Source organism: Hyperolius riggenbachi, chromosome 5 (genome assembly GCF_040937935.1).
Source record: "Hyperolius riggenbachi isolate aHypRig1 chromosome 5, aHypRig1.pri, whole genome shotgun sequence".
In the NCBI taxonomy this organism is placed as follows: Eukaryota; Metazoa; Chordata; class Amphibia; order Anura; family Hyperoliidae; genus Hyperolius; species Hyperolius riggenbachi.
Window position 1 is genome coordinate 3319897 of NC_090650.1, and position 21733 is coordinate 3341629.

General features: G+C 50.9%; 1 protein-coding gene across 2 annotated transcripts in view; it reads right to left on the reverse strand.

Moving 5' to 3' along the window:
* The window catches only part of TFPI2 (tissue factor pathway inhibitor 2), a 75337-nt gene extending 53933 nt beyond the window's left edge, over positions 1-21404 (reverse strand). The window contains exon 1 of one of the 2 annotated variants that reach the window (XM_068235020.1): positions 21082-21404. In XM_068235020.1, coding sequence (XP_068091121.1) covers positions 21082-21166 — 85 coding nt within the window. In that variant the 5' untranslated portion in view covers positions 21167-21404. The remainder of the gene's footprint in view (positions 1-21081) is intronic. The other variant, XM_068235021.1, reaches the window with a different exon arrangement.
* Positions 21405-21733: the final 329 nt, after the last annotated feature.

The window sequence follows — 21733 nt, forward strand, 5'->3', positions numbered from 1 at the left end:
TGCTGCAGAAGATGTCAGTGCTATATAAATACATAATAATAATATGGTAGGACATTACACTATGACTATGGTAGGATTAGACTGTGAGCTCCTCTGAGGACAGTCAGTGACATTACTATGTACTCTGTAATGTGCTGCAGAAGATGTCAGTGCTATATAAATACATAATAATATGGTAGGACATTAGACTATGACTATGGTAGGATTAGATTGTGAGCTCCTCTGAGGACAGTCAGTGACATGACTATGTACTCGGTAATGTGCTGCAGAATATGTCAGTGCTATATAAATACATAATAATAATACGGTAGGACATTACACTATGACTATGGTAGGATTAGAGTGTGAGCTCCTCTGAAGACAGTCAGTGACATGACTATGTACTCTGTAATGTGCTGCAGGAGATGTCAGTGCTATATAAATACATCATAATAATATGGTAGGACATTAGACTATGACTATGGTAGGATTAAAATGTGAGCTCCTCTGAGGACAGTGACATGACTATGTACTCTGTAATGTGCTGCAGAAGATGTCAGTGCTATATAAATACATAATAATAATATGGTAGGACATTAGACTATGACTATGGTAGGATTAGAGTGTGAGCTCCTCTGAGGACAGTCAGTGACATGACTATGTACTCTGTAATGTGCTGCAGGAGATGTTAGTGCTATATAAATACATAATAATAATATGGTAGGACATTAGACTATGACAATGGTAGGATTAGAGTGTGGATTTTTTATTAAAGTAAATCGAAAAAGATAGCATACACAAAAAATAAATAAGGTTAAAAGGTATGCCATCATAAGGCTGGAAAGGTAACTCCAATGCATACAACATCAAAAAAAAAAATAAGGTATGCAATAGACACAACAAATCAAAGACAAGTTTTATCTCATGTATATATACAGAAAGGAAACAGAACAACTCCATTACATCAAGAAAAACACAATGTACCGTATCAGGGGAGACACCATTCACTACCATCCATACTAAAACGAGACTACCAGACAAAAAAAAAAACAAAAATACATACAACATGAACCACCACCAAAAATGACAAAACAACACCTACACTATGTCATTCGTACTGACAAGACAAAAAGGAAAAGAAAGAAAAATTTTTTACAACATATCCCACCCCAAAAAAGTGAAAGACAGCACCAACACAACACCATACACACCATACACCATGCACACCTCACACATACTATGGGACTTCTACGCCCAAAAAATACCCAGCAACATGAGACTGAGGATAAACACAAGACAAGATAGAAACTAAAAAAATACCCAAAGACAAGACAACGCCTCACCCACACATAAAGAGAAGCACAAAGGGATGCTCCCTGTGTGCCTGCGGCCAATACTTCAAAAAATCAAGAAAAATCAAAATCTAGGGTGAAAAAGAAAGAGACAGTAAGCTGCACCCAGGAGAGACTTCCACCAAGTCAAGGAGGCCTGACATTCTGCCACGCCAGAATCCAAGCCCCTCTCCCCAGCTTCTTCCTCTCCAAGTACAGAATGGTTCCCACCTCACCAAGAATAGTGCTCACCACCACCTGGACGGGCAAGTCTTTCTTTCTAATCGCTAGATCACACCGTGCCAACCATAAGTGTCTCCTAACCACTAGGCTAACTATATACAAAGTGCACAAATCATAACCCTGGCGCTGATTAAACGCTCCATAGGCCCACTCGGCATAACCAAGATGCGCCAGAAACGGGATATTCAGGACCCTCCCTACCTGATTGTATACTTCTACATTAAAGAGACATGACATCAAGAAGTGGTCCATGGTCTCCTCAACAGCACACCCCTGCCGAGGACAACCACGTTCCTCCACATCCCGACACTTCATGAGCCCTCTAACGTAAAGCTTGCCCTGGAAGGTAAGCCAGGCGATGTCCCACAATTTGTTCGGAATCCGCGGCGAGTTCAACAAATGCAATCCCTCCTCCAAAATTGTGCCTGGGCAATCCCTCAAGGTCAGTGAGTCAGGGAAGCAGGAGTCCACCACCCATGCCGACAGGGCTTTCCTGTCGACCGATTTGATGTTCTCCACTGTCAATCCCCACTGCAACAGTTTCTTCAAACACGGCAAGACATAGGCCGGGAGGTAGCCATGACGTCTCCTCAGATTTTTCACTGGGCCACCGCTCTTCCATTCTCCAAGGTAAGGTTCACACCAAGTCTGAAAGATCCCTACCCAACCAGGCGGGTTCTCCATTAACATACTACCAATATTGTGTTTGATAAAAATCAAGGAGAAGAAAACAATTGGGTTGACCATGCCTAGGCCACCCTCCCGCCTAGTTTTATAGGTAATATTTCTACGCACATGGTTTAGCTTGTTTCCCCATAACATCTGGAAAAACAAGCCATTGATCCTGGTATACAGGGATGCTGGCAAAATCGTGACGTAACTGACATACAACAATATTGGTATCAGGTAAGTCTTGATCAGGTCAATCCTTTCTCTATAGGTCAAACTCCAACCTTTCCAGCGGACCACTTTCCTGTCGACATCTGATAGTTTGCTAACCCAATTTCGCAGGCCATAATCGCCTGGGCCAAATTTGATGCCGAGAATCTTGATTTCATCCTGAGGCACGGGAAAGGATCCGGGAAGTCTAAAGGACTCTCCATCTTTGCCCATCCAGAGAGTTTCACACTTATCCGGATTGATCTTGGAACCAGATGCAAATGAGTACCGGGTGATCTCCTCAGCAACCACCAACGCCTCCTCTGCATCCGAGACCACCACAGTGACATCATCAGCATATGCCACCACCTTCAAAGATGAGCTCCCAGAGATGCCCACCGGAACCCCACCAAGCATGCTGCCCTCTAGCCTTCTCACGAAGGGGTCGATGGCAAACACGTATAGCAGAGAACTCAGCGGACAACCCTGGCGGACCCCCGAGCTCACCTCAAAAGGCTGGCCTATCCATCCATTGATCAGCATAAAACTCTCAGCCTCCTTGTATAAAGTTTGCAGCCAATCTACAAACCTCCCCTGCAAACCATACACAGTAAGTAACCGCCACAGATACTTGTGATTGACCCAATCAAAAGCCTTGGACTGATCCAACGTCAGCAGGTATTTTCCCCAACCCTCAGCCCTGCACCGCTCCAGGACCTCCCGGACAGCTAACAGTGCTGAGAGCGTGCTCCTTCCCACAACAGAGCAGTGCTGATGGCAGGAAAGTACATCTGTCACCTGGGACAACCGCCAGAACAAAATTTTCGCCAGGATCTTCCTGTCGACGTTGAGAAGGCTGATGGGATGCCAGTTCTCAATCATCTCCGGATCACGACCTTTTGACAGCAGGATTACCGCAGATTGCCTCATGGAGGGTGGTAACTGACCCTCAGCAAGGCAATCATTAAAAGCTCCAGCCAATTGAGGGGCCAGAACGGACACGAAAGCCTTGTAAAACTCGGCCGTCAGTCCATCCGGACCCGGGGTCTTTTTAGGCGCAAGGCCACCAATGGCTCTTGCTACTTCATCTGCAGTAATCTCCGCTGTTAAATCTATGGCAGAAATATCAATATCTCCCAGACCTGGTGTGGAATCCAAGAAGTCTTCCATCCTTGTCTGGTCAAGTGGCTTCTCCCCAAGCAGATCAGCGTAAAACTCTCTAGCGATGGCTAAGATCTCTGACCTGGACTTTGCCAGCGACCCCGAGCCATCCCTGAGAACGATGACCGTCTTAAGCGCTGAACTTTGTTTAAAACTCTGGTAAGGGTCAGGCGAGTGGTACTTACCATGATCCCTCTCCAGAGCCAAAGAAGCCAGCCGATCGTACTGCTGCTGCCTGAGGTGAAGTTTGACCTCAGAGATCTCCCCCGGATCTCCGCCCTCAGAGACAAGGATAGTCAACCTCTCCCTTAGAACCTGGTAAGCCAAGTTTCTATTAACACCTCTACGGGTAGCTAGACCCTTGAAAAATCTGACAACACGTTTTTTGACCTCCTCCCACCACTCAGACCTATTGTCAAAGCAGTCCAGGATGGAAACCTGTGCTTGAAAAAACTCCTCAAAGGATTGTCTCACCTCTTCTTCCAGCAACAGGGACGAATTCATTCTCCAGATGCCCCGACCCCTGGGAGGAGCATCTGAAGCATTTAAGCCCACCGACAGAATAAGGTGATCTGAGAACTCCACCGCCAACAACTTAGGAGTTGAAGTGATGAGGCTCTCTGAAACAAAAAATCTATCTATCCTGGACCTACTACTACCTCTCTGAAAAGTGAAACCCGTGAGACCTGGGGAGTGACGAACGTGCACATCTACCAGGTCGGACTCATTAATCTAACTAGAAACCTGCTATCTACACCTATCCGGACCTGGGCCCTTGCCCTGTCCATGGCCCTAGTGATGGTGTTAAAATCACCACCCAGGATCACTGGATAGGCTGAAAAAAGGTATGGCCTGATCTGTGTAAGAAGGCGTTTTCTCTCCCCTTTAAACCTGGGGTTGGCATAGATGTTAATAAGCCTGAGGTCCTGCCCCCTCACACAGACGTCTAGGACCAGACACCTCCCCATCTCCACCTCAATAACCCGCCGGCAAGTTACCATGTCGGCCCTAAAAAGGACCGCCACACCACTACCAGGCTCTCCCGGAAGTGACCAAAAACTCGGACCGGACACCCAGTCCCTCTCAGCCAACCAGAGGTCAGCCGCAGAGGTGAGCCTGGTCTCCTGCAGGAAAAAAACATCAGCCTCATGGGCAGCCAAAATCGAAAAGGCCAATTTTCGAGCTCTGGTCATTTTAATACTAGCAACGTTGATCGTTGCCAATATGAGTGGTAGGGGAACCGCCATCAGGGTGATTTAAGGTTTCCCTTTATCCTTCTTTAAACAAAGACAATAAAATAAAGCAAAAGACAACATTTACAAAAAATAAACAACGTAAACACAAATCACGAAGCCTCCCCTACGGAAGCAGGACTCTCCACCACCATCTCCTCCTCCTCAGAGGCAAGAGGAGAGGCAGCCAGAACGTCAAACCTGTTAAACAGGCTTATCTCCTTCTCCCTTTGTCTCCTTTGGTGGGCAGCTACTCTGTTTGCTGCCCTTGGATTCTCAGGGAGACCCCTACACAAAGGTTTAACGCCTTTCTTTTTTTTTGTTTTAAAACGTTCCTCTAGGTAGGACTTATCCTCCTGCGAAAGGTGCTCCCTTTTCCAAGGGGCAAGGGCTGCGTCTGTGGGGCAAGGGGCCGAAAAGGCATAACCTGCGGGGACAGAACTAGATAGAGCAAACCCACTACCGCTGGCTAAGGCGGAGGGGCAGGTGGAGGGGGGGGGGGAGGGAGTGGGACAATGACAGGAGGGGCCAGAGAGGGGGTTGGGACAACAGGGCCAGGAGGGGGAAGGGACACTGCAGGAACTGGGAGGGTGGGAGGGGGGAGGGACACTGCAGGAGCTGGGGGGATAGGAGGGGGGAGGGACACTGCAGGAACTGAGGGGCCAGGAACGGGAGGGGGTAGGGTAGGATCACCTGCAGCCGGAGCAGCAGTAGGGGGAGCCTTTTTCTTCCTCCTCGGAGGAGGTATGGGCGCTAAAGGCGGACCCATGGGAGCAGCAGTGAGGGGCCGAAGGCCACCCCCTTCTCTGCTCCTCATAGGTCTGAGTCGCTGCTCCCTGGGAGGAGGGCCACCTCCGCCCTGAGCAGCATCCCGGGCGGGAGCCGATGACTCAGGCCCAGGCTGCCTATCAGAGGCCATGCTGGCTGGAAGAGAGCTGGGGAGAGGGACTACAGAGGACTGGTTCACACTGGACGCAGACACGTTAGGAACTGGGACAGACTCAACACACACATTGGGATCGTCCACAGAGACATCCTGGCTCTCTCCCATCCTTGCCAACATGGCGACTTTCAGATCCGAGGGCATCGTCGCCCAGGAGATCGGGCACTCCGTATATGGATGGCCAAACTCAAAACAGAAATTACATTTAATCCTTCTGCAGGACGACGCAGAGTGCCCGAACTCCTGGCAGCGACTGCACCTCGGATCTGGGCAGCCGCTGGCCAAATGTCCCCTCTTGCCACACCTGTTGCAGGTCCTGGGTTGGCCCGGGTAGTAGGTGATGATCTTGTCCCGCCCTATGAGGGCGGAACGGGGAATATGGGTGACGACCCCCTCCTTTGTATGGAGCCGGATCGCCACCTCATACTCCCCCCACCAGATCCCGAGCTCGTCCAGGACCTTGTGCGGCGGGGACACTATGTCAGCATAATGTTGGACCCAAGTCATCAGGTCCCGCACCGGAATGCTCTCATTCTGCACTACAATGTGCGCTTTCCTCTCCAGCGTCTGTCTGGACAATGGAATAACCTTAAAACCGTGCCATTCACCATTCTCTGAAAACTTTAAACGCTCCTCTAAGAAGGACTCCATACCATGCTGGGAGAGGAAGGACACATCATAATATGACGGAGGATCCCCTGGAGCCAGGATCGCATAGAGGTCTGCCGGCCTTATTCCCAGGTCGAGGAGGTACTTAGTAAACTGCTTTTTAGTCGGGACAGGTAGAAAGATATGATCCCATTTAAGGCGAACGACATTCCTTCGACCTGGGACACCATCCTCCAATCCTGTCTCCAGGGGAGCCAGAACCCTCCTACCAGGAGCAGCACCCCTAACAACCCTCGAATAAGAAGTCGGACGAGCCGATGAGGTGCCCTGGGCCGAGGCTGCCAGGGGAGCCAAAGCTCCAGGATTCTGGGCGGGACCAAGTTCAGGAAAGCCCACTCTAATTACGCTTTCCAGCTCTGGCAGCTCCGGCCCATTCACAGCACCCCCACCAGCCCCCATTACAACACCAGCACTAGTATCAGTGCTTACAACCGTACTAACACCTTTCCTGACAGCGCCAGGATTGGCTGCAGGAGCTGCGACGTCTGTCTGAACGAGGCTGCCCGCAGTGGAGACAGGGGGAGGGGAGGGGGCCTATACCTGGGGGCATTCGGCCCGAGCCCAAATATGGCCTCCATCCACTCCTGTTTTCCTGAAAAGGAGTATCTGGTAATAGTGTCATTGCGCACAGTAAATTTATTTCCGTCTGCACGGAACTCGAGCTGGAGGCCACACCCGGGGTCGCCCATGCCCACCAGGTGCAGGCCCCCATAATATCCCCCTGGCTCCACCGCCAAAACCACAGCCTCGCCAGAATGCTCGTCAATAACCACGAGCCTGGTCTTTTCTAGTCTGTATGTTAGATCAATTGTTTTGAATTCTGTGACAATGTCACTGATCACTAAAGGGGGCGGTTCTGGGTGCCTCTCTTTTTTTTTCTTTTTCTTACCCCCTTTTTGGTATCCTTCCCTGTCTTCGGATATGAAATCTGAGAGGAGGTTCCTGCCAAAAAGCAGGCTAAGATCTTTGCCCCCTTTCTCTTTCCTTACCGGGGTACCCCCCTTCTCCTTTCGGACCATCAAAATCTCCCCACCCTCACTCTCTTGCACAAATGCAGGGACACCCGCCCCACCCTGGGCACCTTGGGAGGACTCATCGGTTTCCTCCACCTCTGACACAGAGACCCTTCTACTTTCCCCCTCTTTCCTACCAACATCAATATTTAATTTTTTTGACTTGCTTATTTTGTTTTTCCCTTTTTTCTTAATTCTTCTTTTTGACACCTTGTCAGGAAAAGACATTTGCACCTCACCCATCCGTTGTTCAGCGTCCTCTTCCTCTCTCTGGTCCTCAGGAGAACTCGCACCCTCCTCCTCACTAGAGGATGGAAAGAATTCCTGGGCCAGTTGTTCAACGTCACTTTCAATAATATCCATATCGGAGGAGTCAGCCTGTTCTGATCCATCTTCCTGAAAGGTATCTTCCTCTACAAACTCCTCAACGGATAAGTCCATATCCAACTTTGGTTGCGCAGCCAAACGCAATATCTCCTTGCTTTGTTCTTCATTAAGTGTAGAATCCACAAGTCCCAGGAACGCTGCCCCGCTCCCCTGTGGATCCTCCTGCAGTCCTGCAGATGTGGTTGCAACCATGACTCTTTCATTTCCAGACTGTCTTCTTTGAAATCTTATTCCATCTTCTTCCCCACTTGCATCATTATTATCACCTTCAGCAGCCACCTCGCTCTGTAGTTCTGTACTTGCCGGTTGATTTTCCGCATCCCCTGCCTCCAACAGTAGTGGGGATGCATCCCCTGCATCATCATGGCAAATTCCGCCTTCCTCTCTATCTACACTAATGGCATTTCCATCAGCAGCAATATCAGAAACGATTCCGCATTCACCTTCATCAATTTCAATAGCATCTCCGTCTTCATGCGGATCTTTGGACGCTTTAGCCGCGTCAGAAACTCCGTCTTGACGCGGAATTACCGCCGCATCAATAGGAACTGCATTTCCGTCTTCGGCCGCATTGGCCACTATGGCGTTTCCGTGTTCAGGCGGAAAGATAGCTGCCGACGTCACTTCCGCCCCGCCGGCCGGAAGTTGAACTGGCGTGGCCGGAGCATCGCTCGGGAGGCCAGCGCCATCTTGTTTTACCGCTGTACACGGCGGGGAGCTTTCCCAATGACCCTGGGCGCATGGCCCCGCTCCCAACTTCACCCCAGACCCCACACCAGCCACCATAGGTGACCCCAATGCGAGGGCCAGGAGTCCACCGGGAGCAGAGACCATGCGAGTGTCCAGGAGGCCTGTGCAGCCGCAGCCACACCACCACCTCCAGGTAAGTCAGAGGGGGGCATGCCAGCCGCAGCTACAACAGGGACAACACCAGCACCGTCACCCACCGTCTCGCTGAGGACCCCAGCAGCACGCACACCGCCAGGACCCCCAGCAGCAGGGGCAGCAGCACCAGCATCATCGGCACTCACCTGAACACCCGCCACAGGGCCCGGTACTTGCACCTTACTTCCACCCTCCATGAGGTCTTCTGCACACACACTCTGCCCGGGCGGGATGGGAGACTGGGACACCTCCACCTTCATCCACGGTGGTCTCTCCGGGGGGGTGCACTCATCTTCAAGTATGACACAGTCATCTTCCGTGTCGCTGTCGTCTACATACTGTTCAGGCTTCAACATCTTTTTGAACCTCTTCTTATATCCTAACTGTTCGGAAAAGGGACCACCAATCTTCTCAAGCTCTGCTAACCTTGATTTTTGCTGTATAACTCGCTTCCTCAGGTCTAGCATCGCCTCGTCTTGCCACAGCATCTCTGGCTTCCATTTAATTCCATAGCGGAAGCGGGCCTTTGCAAAGTTGTACCTCAGTTGTTCCAGGGTTTCCACGCAGGCTTTCGCTGCCTTTACCCATGCAATCGCGTTGTTGGCGATATCTTCACCCGAGGAATTTCCAACGTCCCCCAGGTAAGTTGGCGAAGTCGTAGGGGGGGGTATGAGCTGGCCGCTCCATGGCTGGAGCGGCCAGTTAGCTTAGGCAAGCCCCTGCCCGGCAAGGCCCGGAGCAGGGACTTCAGGTGGAAAGTATGCCCAGAAAAGCACTCCAAAGCTGGATCCGACAATGCAGACCAAAGGCCTCCCCTGGAAGTCCAGGAGCTCTCCCAACACACGTCCTCCTCCTATGATAGGATTAGAGTGTGAGCTCCTCTGAGGACAGTCAGTGACATGACTATGTACTCTGTAATGTGCTGCAGGAGATGTCAGTGTTATATAAATACATAATAATAATATGGTTGGACATTAGACTATGACTATGGTAGGATTAGATTGTGAGCTCCTCTGAGGACAGTCAGTGACATGACTATGTACTCTGTAATGTGCTGCAGGAGATGTCAGTGCTATATAAATACACAATAATATGGTAGGACATTAGACTATGACTATGGTAGGATTAGAGTGTGAGCTCCTGTGAGGACATTCAGTGACATCACTATGTACTCTGTACAGTGCTGCAGAAGATGTCAGTGCTGTATAAATACATAATAATAATATGGTTGGATATTACATTATGACTATGGTAGGGATTATATTGCGCTATATAAATAACAATATTTTTTTTCAGCAAACATCAGCAATTTCCCCGAGAGCCAGACAGGAGAACTACCGACTAACAGCTTGTATAATTAGCTAGCTGACTTGGGGGTTGATTCACTTTGTAGGACAAGATCCCCGCACTATGGCCAAATAAGCTGCCTGCCTAGTAACAGGCATCCTATTGGGCCAATCAAAGTGCAGGGATCTTGTTCTACAAAGTCACTGGAACTCACAGGGTTCAAACAATTGGTTTTCGTTCTGGGGTAATGCATGCTACAGCAGAAAATGTTACTTGCGTTGCCACACTGAGCTGCGCTGCTTGATCAGTGTAGCTTAGTGACTCACCCCCTACTGATTTGTCTGTGAGCCAGACGCAGCCATCAGAAGGGCCACATCTGGCTCCCGAGCTATAGCATCCCTACCCCTGCTCTGGGGGATAGTTATCTCGGGAGGGAGAAGCCTCTGGATCATAATGAGACTTCCTCCATCCTCCGGTGTCCCGGCAATCCAGCTCTGTGACCCCCCTGAACATCGGAGAGGTAAATATTTACCTACCGCGATCCTGCACAGGTGCGCTAGTGGGTCTCTGTTCAGGCTACGGTGGAAATAGCCGAAATGGAAATGTCTGCCTTACCCGAAGGAAGAGCCGCTAGTACGCAGGATTGCAGCAGGTACATATTGGCCGCGGAGGCGCAACACTTGCCAGGCATTCTCCAGGGACTTTCGGGGGAGGGAACGCTGGATTCCCCCAAACTACAGAGCATGGGTAAGTCTCATCGGGACCCTGAGGCTTCCCCCTCCCGAGGTGAGTATCCCCCAGAGGGGGTTTTTGTTACAGAGCTGAATTATTGGAAATATTGGGCTCGATTTACCAAGCGGTGCAAAGTGTTAGCACCGTGGTGAAAAGGCCCTCTTCACGCCTAAAGTCACTTTAGGCATGATAAGAAGGGCTTCGCGCGAAGTTTCCGCGCGTAAAGTTTTGCGCGCGCTCCCGCGTGCGTGCGCGCGAAGCGCCCCTCACTTCGCGCGATGCGCCCATTAAACCCTATGGGACTTTGCGCGCGCGCCTGTGCGGGTGCGCGCGCAAAACTTTGCGCGCGATAACTTCGCGCGAAGTGCAGGCAAAAACGGTGCTAACTCAGTGGTGAAGAGGTCATCACGCCTAAAGTCCTTTAGGCGTGATAACTGGGTTAGCACCGCTTGGTGAATCGAGCCCATTGTGTTTTAAGAAGGCACAATTGCATTGAGCATTATATAAGTAACATAAAGTAAAGCACTTATTGTGGTAACACTCAGAGGAGGGCCTGTCGCTCATCACTGGATGGAAAGCAATGCTGGAGGCTGAAGGCTGCACATGATGGGGGAGAGAGGACACTCATACAGCAATCTGACCACTCGCCTCACTCTATGAGGGAAACATGAGGGTGTCAGATGTCAGGCTGAGCACATGAAAGTCCCATTCCTGCAGAATCGCTTAGACTCTCGCCCTGCAGCGCCCGTCATCTGTCTGTCTGGCCCCGTTATATTCATATCGCCCGGGTGGAACGATCTCACAATGTCTGACTTTCCAGAGATTTTATGTAATATAAACACAAAGCAGCCAAACTTCACAATCTTCAGGGAAATGTCTGGTCTTGAAGCAATGACTTCCCCTCCCCCAGGTGTTGCTCAGCATTCCAGGCCAGGAATGTGTGTGCAAACATTATAGTGTGTATACTGAGCTCCCATCTGCAGACCCAGGACTATAGAGGCACGGATACTATACATTGCATGCCACGGGCGCCACTGACACCGCTATACATTGCATCCCACGGACACAGGGCTACAGAGGCACGAATACTATACACGGCATGCCACGGGCGCCACTAACACCGCTATATATTGCATGCCACGGACACAGGGCTACAGAGGCACGAATACTATACACGGCATGCCACGGGCGCCACTGACACCGCTATATATTGCATGCCACGGACACAGGGCTACAGAGGCACGAATACTATACACGGCATGCCACGGGCGCCACTAACACCGCTATACATTGCATGCCACAGACACAGGGCTATAGAGGCATGGATACTATACACGGCATGCCACGGGCGCCACTAACACCGCTATACATTGCATGCCACAGACACAGGGCTATAGAGGCATGGATACTATACATTGCATGCCACGGACACAGGGCTACAGAGGCACGAATACTATACACGGCATGCCACGGGTGCCACTGACACCGCTATATATTGCATGTCACAGACACAGGGCTATAGAGGCACGAATACTATACACGGCATGCCACGGGTGCCACTGATACCGCTATACATTGCATGCCACAGACACAGGGCTATAGAGGCATGGATACTATACACGGCATGCCACGGGCGCCACTGACACCGCTATACATTGCATCCCACGGACACAGGGCTACAGAGGCACGAATACTATACACGGCATGCCACGGGTGCCACTGACACCGCTATATATTGCATGCCACGGACACAGGGCTACAGAGGCACGAATACTATACACGGCATGCCACGGGTGCCACTGACACCGCTATATATTGCATGCCACGGACACAGGGCTACAGAGGCACGAATACTATACACGGCATGCCACGGGCGCCACTAACACCGCTATACATTGCATGCCACAGACACAGGGCTATAGAGGCATGGATACTATACACGGCATGCCACGGGCGCCACTGACACCGCTATACATTGCATCCCACGGACACAGGGCTACAGAGGCACGAATACTATACACGGCATGCCACGGGCGCCACTAACACCGCTATACATTGCATGCTACGGACACAGGGCTACAGAGGCACGAATACTATACACGGCATGCCACGGGTGCCACTGATACCGCTATACATTGCATGCCACAGACACAGGGCTATAGAGGCATGGATACTATACACGGCATGCCACGGGCGCCACTGACACCGCTATACATTGCATCCCACGGACACAGGGCTACAGAGGCACGAATACTATACACGGCATGCCACGGGCGCCATTAACACCGCTATACATTGCATGCCACGGACACAGGGCTATAGAGGCACGGATACTATACACGGCATGCCACGGGTGCCACTGACACTGCTATACATTGCATGCCACGGACACAGGGCTATAGAGGCACGGATACTATACACGGCATGCCACGGGTGCCACTGATACCGCTATACATTGCATGCCACGGACACAGGGCTATAGAGGCATGGATACTATACATGGCATGCCACGGACACAGGGCTATAGAGGCACGGATACTATACACGGCATGCCACGGGCGCAACTGATACCGCTATACATTGCATGCCACGGACACAGGGCTATAGAGGCACGGATACTATACACGGCATGCCACTGGTGCCACTGATACCGCTATAAATTGCATGCCACGGACACAGGGCTATAGAGGCATGGATACTATACATTGCATGCCACGGACACAGGGCTATAGAGGCACGGATACTATACACGGCATGCCACGGGCGCCACTGATACCGCTATACATTGCATGCCACGGACACGGCTATAGAGGCACGGATACTATACATGGCATGCCACGGGCACCACAGACACCGCTATACATTGCATGCCACGGACACAGGGCTATAGAGGCACGGATACTATACACGGCATGCCACGGGCGCCACTGATATCGCTATGCATTGCATGCCACGGACACAGGGCTATAGAGGCATGGATACTATACACGGCATGCCACGGGCGCCACTGACACCGCTATACATTACATGCCACGGACACAGGGCTATAGAGGCACGGATACTATACACAGCATGCCACGGGTGCCACTGACACTGCTATACATTGCATGCCACGGACACAGGGCTATAGAGGCATGGATACTATACACGGCATGCCACGGGTGCCACTGACACCGCTATACATTGCATGCCACGGACACAGGGCTATAGAGGCATGGATACTATACATGGCATGCCACGGGTGCCACTGACACCGCTATACATTGCATGCCACGGACACAGGGCTATAGAGGCATATAGAGGCACTACGCCACCGACACCACTATACATTGCATGCCACCGACACCACTATACACTGCACGCCACTATACATTGCACGCCACCGACACCACTATACATTGCACGCCACCGACACCACTATACACTGCACGCCACTGACACCACTATACATTGCACGCCACCGACACCACTATACATTGCACCCCACAGACACCACTATACATTGCACGCCACCGACACCACTATGCATTGCCCGCCACTATACATTGCACGCCACCGACACCACTATACATTGCACTCCACTGACAACACTATACATTGCACGCCACCGACACCACTATGCATTGCACGCCACCGACTCCACTATACATTGCACGCCACCGACACCACTATACATTGCACGCCACCGACAGCACTATACATTGCACGCCACCGACAGCACTATACATTACACTCCACTGACAGCACTATACATTGCACGCCACTGACACCACTATACATTGCACACCACTGACAACACTATACATTGCACGCCACTGACAACACTATACATTGCACGCCACTGACACCACTATACATTGCACGCCACCAACACCACTATGCACTGCACTCCACTGACAGCACTATACATTGCACTCCACTGACACCACTATACATTGCACGCCACCGACACCACTATACATTGCACTCCCCCGACACCACTATACATTGCACGCCACCGACAGCACTAAACATTGCACTCCACCGACACCACTATACATTGCACTCCACTGACAGCACTATACATTGCACTCCACCGACAGCACTATACATTGCACTCCCCCGACACCACTATACATTGCACGCCACCGACACCACTATGCATTGCACGCCACCAACACCACTATACATTGCACGCCACCGACACCACTATACATTGCACGCTACCAACACCACTATACTTTGCACGCCACTGACACCACTAATCATTGCACGCCATCGACACCACTATACATTGCACGCCACTATACATTGCACGCCACCGACACCACTATACATTGCACGCCAACAACACCACTATACATTGCACGCCACCGACACCACTATACATTGCACGCCACCGACACCACTATACATTGCACGCCACCGACAGCACTATACATTGCACGCCACCGACACCACTATGCATTGCACGCCACCGACACCACTATGCATTGCACGCCACCGACACCACTATACATTGCACGCCACCGACACCACTATACATTGCACGCCACCGACACCACTATACATTGCACGTTACCGACACCACTATACACTGCATGCCACTATACATTGCACGCCACTGCCGCCACTATACATTGCACGCCACTGACACCGCTATGCATTGCACGCCACCGACACCACTATACATTGCACGCCACCGACACCACTATACATTGCACGCCACCGACACCACTATACATTGCACTCCACCGACACCACTATACATTGCACTCCACCGACACCACTATACATTGCTTGCCACCGACACCACTATACATTGCACGCCAACAACACCACTATACATTGCACGCCACCGACACCACTATACATTGCATGCCACCGACACCACTATACATTGCACTCCCCCGACACCACTATACATTGCATGCCACCGACACCACTATACATTGCACTCCACCGACACCACTATACATTGCACGCCACCGACACCACTATGCATTGCACGCCACCGACTCCACTATACATTGCACGCCACCGACACCACTATACATTGCACACCACCGGCACCACTATACATTGCACGCCACCGACACCACTATACATTGCACTCCACTGACACCACTATACATTGCACGCCACTGACACCACTATACATTGCACGCCAACAACACCACTATACATTGCACGCCAACTACACCACTATACATTGCACGCCACCGACACCACTATACATTGCACGCCACCGACACCACTATACATTGCACGCCAACGACACCACTATACATTGCACGCCACTGACACCACTATACATTGCACGCCACCGACACCACTATACATTGCACGCCACCGACACCACTATACATTGCACGCCACTGACACCACTATACATTGGACGCCAACAACACCACTATACATTGCACGCCAACAACACCACTATACATTGCACGCCAACAACACCACTATACATTGCACGCCACCGACACCACTATACATTGCACGCCACTGACACCACTATACATTGCACGCCACCGACACCACTATACATTGCACGCCACCAACACCACTATACATTGCACGCCACCGACACCACTATACATTGCACGCCACCGACACCACTATACATTGCACGCCACCGACACCACTATACATTGCACGCCACCGACACCACTATACTTTGCACGTTACCGACACCACTATACATTGCACTCCACCGACACCACTATACATTGCACGCCAACAACACCACTATACATTGCACGCCACCGACACCACTATACATTGCACGCCACCGACACCACTTTACATTGCACGCCACCGACACCACTATACATTGCACGCCACCGACACCACTATACATTGCACGCCAACAACACCACTATACATTGCACGCCACTGACACCACTATACATTGCACGCCACCGACACCACTATACATTGCACGCCACCGACACCACTTTACATTGCACGCCACTGACACCACTATACATTGCACGCCAACAACACCACTATACATTGCACGCCAACAACACCACTATACATTGCACGCCACCAACACCACTATACATTGCATGCCACTATACATTGCACGCCACCGACACCACTATACATTGCACGCCACCGACACCACTATACATTGCATGCCACTGACACCACTATACATTGCACGCCACCGACACCACTATACATTGCACGCCACCGACACCACTATACATTGCACGCCACTGACACCACTATACATTGCATGCCACCGACACCACTATACATTGCACGCCACCGACACCACTATGCATTGCACGCCACCGACTCCACTATACATTGCACACCACCGACACCACTATACATTGCACGTCACCGACACCACTATACATTGCACGCCACCGACACCACTATACATTGCACTCCACTGACACCACTATACATTGCACGCCACTGACACCACTATACATTGCACGCCAACTACACCACTATACATTGCACGCCAACTACACCACTATACATTGCACGCCACCGACACCACTATACATTGCACGCCACCGACACCACTATACATTGCACGCCAACAACACCACTATACATTGCACGCCACTGACACCACTATACATTGCACGCCACCGACACCACTATACATTGCACGCCACCGACACCACTATACATTGCACGCCAACAACACCACTATACATTGCACGCCACTGACACCACTATACATTGCACGCCACCGACACCACTATACATTGCACGCCACCGACACCACTATACATTGCACGCCACTGACACCACTATACATTGGACGCCAACAACACCACTATACATTGCACGCCAACAACACCACTATACATTGCACGCCAACAACACCACTATACATTGCACGCCACCGACACCACTATACATTGCACGCCACCGACACCACTATACATTGCACGCCACCGACACCACTATACATTGCACGCCACCGACACCACTATACATTGCTCGCCACCGACACCACTATACATTGCACGCCACCGACACCACTATACATTGCACGCCACCGACACCACTATACATTGCACTCCACCGACACCACTATACATTGCACTCCACCGACACCACTATACATTGCATGCCACCGACACCACTATACATTGCACGCCAACAACACCACTATACATTGCACGCCACCGACACCACTATACATTGCACGCCACCGACACCACTATACATTGCACGCCACCGACACCACTTTACATTGCACGCCACTGACACCACTATACATTGCACGCCAACAACACCACTATACATTGCACGCCAACAACACCACTATACATTGCACGCCACCGACACCACTATACATTGAACGCCACCGACACCACTATACATTGAACGCCACCGACACCACTATACATTGCATGCCACTGCCGCCACTATACATTGCACGCCACCAACACCACTATACATTGCACGCCACCGACACCACTATACATTGCATGCCACTGCCGCCACTATACATTGCACTCCACTGACACCACTATACATTGCACACCACCGACACCACTATGCATTGCACGCCACCGACTCCACTATACATTGCACGCCACTGACACCACTATACATTGCACGCCACCGACACCACTATGCATTGCACGCCACCGACTCCACTATACATTGCATGCCACTGACACCACTATGCATTGCACGCCACCGACTCCACTATACATTGCACGCCACTGATACCACTATACATTGCACACCACCGACACCACTATACATTGCATGCCACTGCCGCCACTATACATTGCACGCCGACGCCAGCAGAGGAGCTCACAATCTAATGTCTCTCAGAGGAGCTCACAATCTAATGTCCCTCATACGTGCTCACAGTCTTGTGTCCACACCACATAAGGTCATCAGCGGAGGCAAACGATTAACATGTTTTTGGGAAGATACCAGAGAGTCCAGAGGAAACCCATGCAGAGTCCAGACACAGGGGAAACATACAAACTCCATGCAGAGAGTGTGTGGTGGGAATGAATTCTGGGGCCTCAGTGCTGCAAGGAGGGATGCTAGCTAGTAGCAACAAGTCTGCAGGGGCTACTGGGAGCCGGGTATTGGAGATCAGAGCGCTCTCATATCTCAGCGTGTTCACACATCTGCTGGTAATACGCCTGCACGTTATCACATCTCTGGCACGCAATGTATCTCGCCAATAAATAAGGAAAATGTTTACATTGAGAAGTGTGAAGCAGGAGAGCCAGAGTGAGAAGCTGCCTGATACCCGGCGCTGATCTCACCGCAATCGTCCTTCTGACCGTTGTCCCAAATTCTTCCCACAAAATTAAAATCTTCCCGTTTTTTTCTCCAAAGCTGATTTTACATTTTTAAATAAAAACTTTCCAGGTAGCAAAATCAGATTTCCGTGTCCTTTTCCCATCTGCAGATACAAATCTAAATGTGAAGCTGACAACCCAAGGAAGTAAGAGAAGGTATCTAGCCAAACGTCCATTTCCAATCCAACTCAACAAATCATGTCATAAAACTTTGCTCGCAAAAACTGAAGCAGCTGAGTGGAAGGAGCTAACGACAGTCCCTGTGGGCTGCACTGTTATTGCTTGGCACTCATCATACTCTGTTCAGACCGGAGTGGGCGGGGCATAGAAAGAGCTATATGAAGAGATCACAGGCTTGTAGTCTGCTCTACAGGAAATGACTGTTAAAGAGTCTTCTTATCTAGTGCATTAGCCAATTATAGAGCTTCTGCACAGATGAGTTTTTCCCTGAACTCCAGCAGGGAGTAGGAAATCTTTCTGCCTTGAATTAATTGTTAAAAAGATATCCCCTATTCCTCGACTACCTCCCTTCTGCACCTGTTACCAGTGGCAGTGATTGGCTCCGATCCTATCTGCGCTAGTCATCACTTCCATATTAGCTGACCTCTCGTGGATGCAAATCATCAGATATAACATGTACAGAACCCAGGAATTTCCTGAAAACTTCTCAAGTCCAGAAATATTTCAGAGAGCAGAAAGAACTCCTCAGAACCATCGAAAGCCCCTCTGGATCAGGACTTGGGGCCACCAAGCAACAGAACCTTGTCAGGGGACAAGGTTTCAGATATTAGCCAACATCATAAGACAAGACAATAGCAACAGACAATAACAACAGAAAGAAAGTAAAAGCAGAAAACAGCCTGAGACACTTCCTGCTGAGATCCTGCCTATGAGATCCTTCCTCAGCTGGTGGACACCATGAATGGAAGCAGAGAGACCCCCGTCCCTCTTACTTCTGGGCACAGCATGTTCTGAGGAGGCCACCTCCTGAGAAACTTCATGCTGAGCAATAAGAGGTCACCCTGTGAGATCCTTCCTCAGCTGGTCACCATGAATGGAAGCAGAGAGACCCCCAGACCCCCATCCCTCTTCTGGGCACAGCATGTTCTGAGGAGACCACCTCCTGAGACACTTCCTGCTGAGCAATGAGAGGTCACCCTGTGAGATCCTTCCTCAGCTGGTCACCATGAATGGAAGCAGAGAGACCCCCAGACCCCCAATGAGAGGGCCCCCTGAGAGATCCTTCCTCAGCTGGTCACCATGAATGGAAGCAGAGAGACCCCCAGACCCCCATCCCTCTTACTTCTGGGCACAGCATGTTCTGAGGAGGCCACTTCCTGAGACACTGTGAGATCCTTCCTCTGCTGGACACCATGAATGGAAGCAGAGAGACCCCCATCCCTCTTACTTCTAGGCACAGCATATTCTGAGGAGGCCACCTCCTGAGACACTTCCTGCTGAGCAATGAGTGGTCCCCCTCTGAGATCCTTTCTCAGCTGGTCACCATGAATGGAAGCAGAGAGACCCCCATCCCTCTTACTTTTGGGCACAGCATATTCTGAGGAGGCCACTTCCTGAGACACTGTGAGATCCTTCCTCTGCTGGACACCATGAATGGAAGCAGAGAGACCCCCATCCCTCTTACTTCTGGGCACAGCATATTCTGAGGAGGCAACCTCCTGAGACACTTCCTGCGGAGCAATGAGAGGTCACCCTGTGAGATCCTTCCTCTGCTGGACACCATGAATGGTAACAGAGAGACTCCCATCCCTCTTACTTCTGGGCACAGCATATTCTGAGGCGGCCACCACCTCCTGAGAAACTTCCTGCGGAGCAATGAGAGGTCCCCCTGTGAGATCCTTCCTCAGCTGGTCACCATGAATGGAAGCAGAGAGACCCCCATCCCTCTTACTTCTAGGCACAGCATATTCTGAGGAGGCCACCTCCTGAGACACTTCCTGCTGAGCAATGAGTGGTCCCCCTCTGAGATCCTTCCTCAGCTGGTCACCATGAATGGAAGCAGAGAGACCCCCAGACCCCCATCCCTCTTACTTCTGAGCACAGCATGTTCTGAGGAGGCCACCTCTTGTCCCAGGAAGCAGACAGACACCAGGAGCTGGACAATAGGCAGCAGCATGTCTGGAGGTGCAGGCTGGACTCTGGACCCAATGATAGGCTTGTAGTAGTAGGCGGGTGTGAGCTGAGTGAGAAGGCTGAAGTTCCAGCTAAGTTTTTATAGAAGGGGAAGGAGAAGCCTCAGGCAGGCCTAGTGACAGGGAGGGCCTGAGTGACTCATTGCTAGCATCCATGCTCTCCCTCCAGCAGGGAGGGGAGTTGAGTAACTAGAGATAGAGGTCTCTCCTCTGCTGTTTGGTGACACAGCTCCCTTCAGATATGCAGAAGCATTGCTGGTACCCTTTCCTGGATGACACCAATCATTATTCTGGAGAAAGTGAGGAGGAGGGGACAGCCTGACCTTCCTCAGAAGAGAAAGTTGTGAAAGTAAATTAGTGTGCGAAAGAGAAATGATTATTCCTGTCCACAGCGGGTTCTATGTGACCACAATGGCAACTCACTGCTTGTGTGACATCACCCATCACTGCTTGTGTGACATCACCCATCACTGCATCACTCTACTGCAATCCCCTCATTCCAGGACTGGGGGGGGTAACAAGTGTGTCATCACTTCTTACAATATAAATAA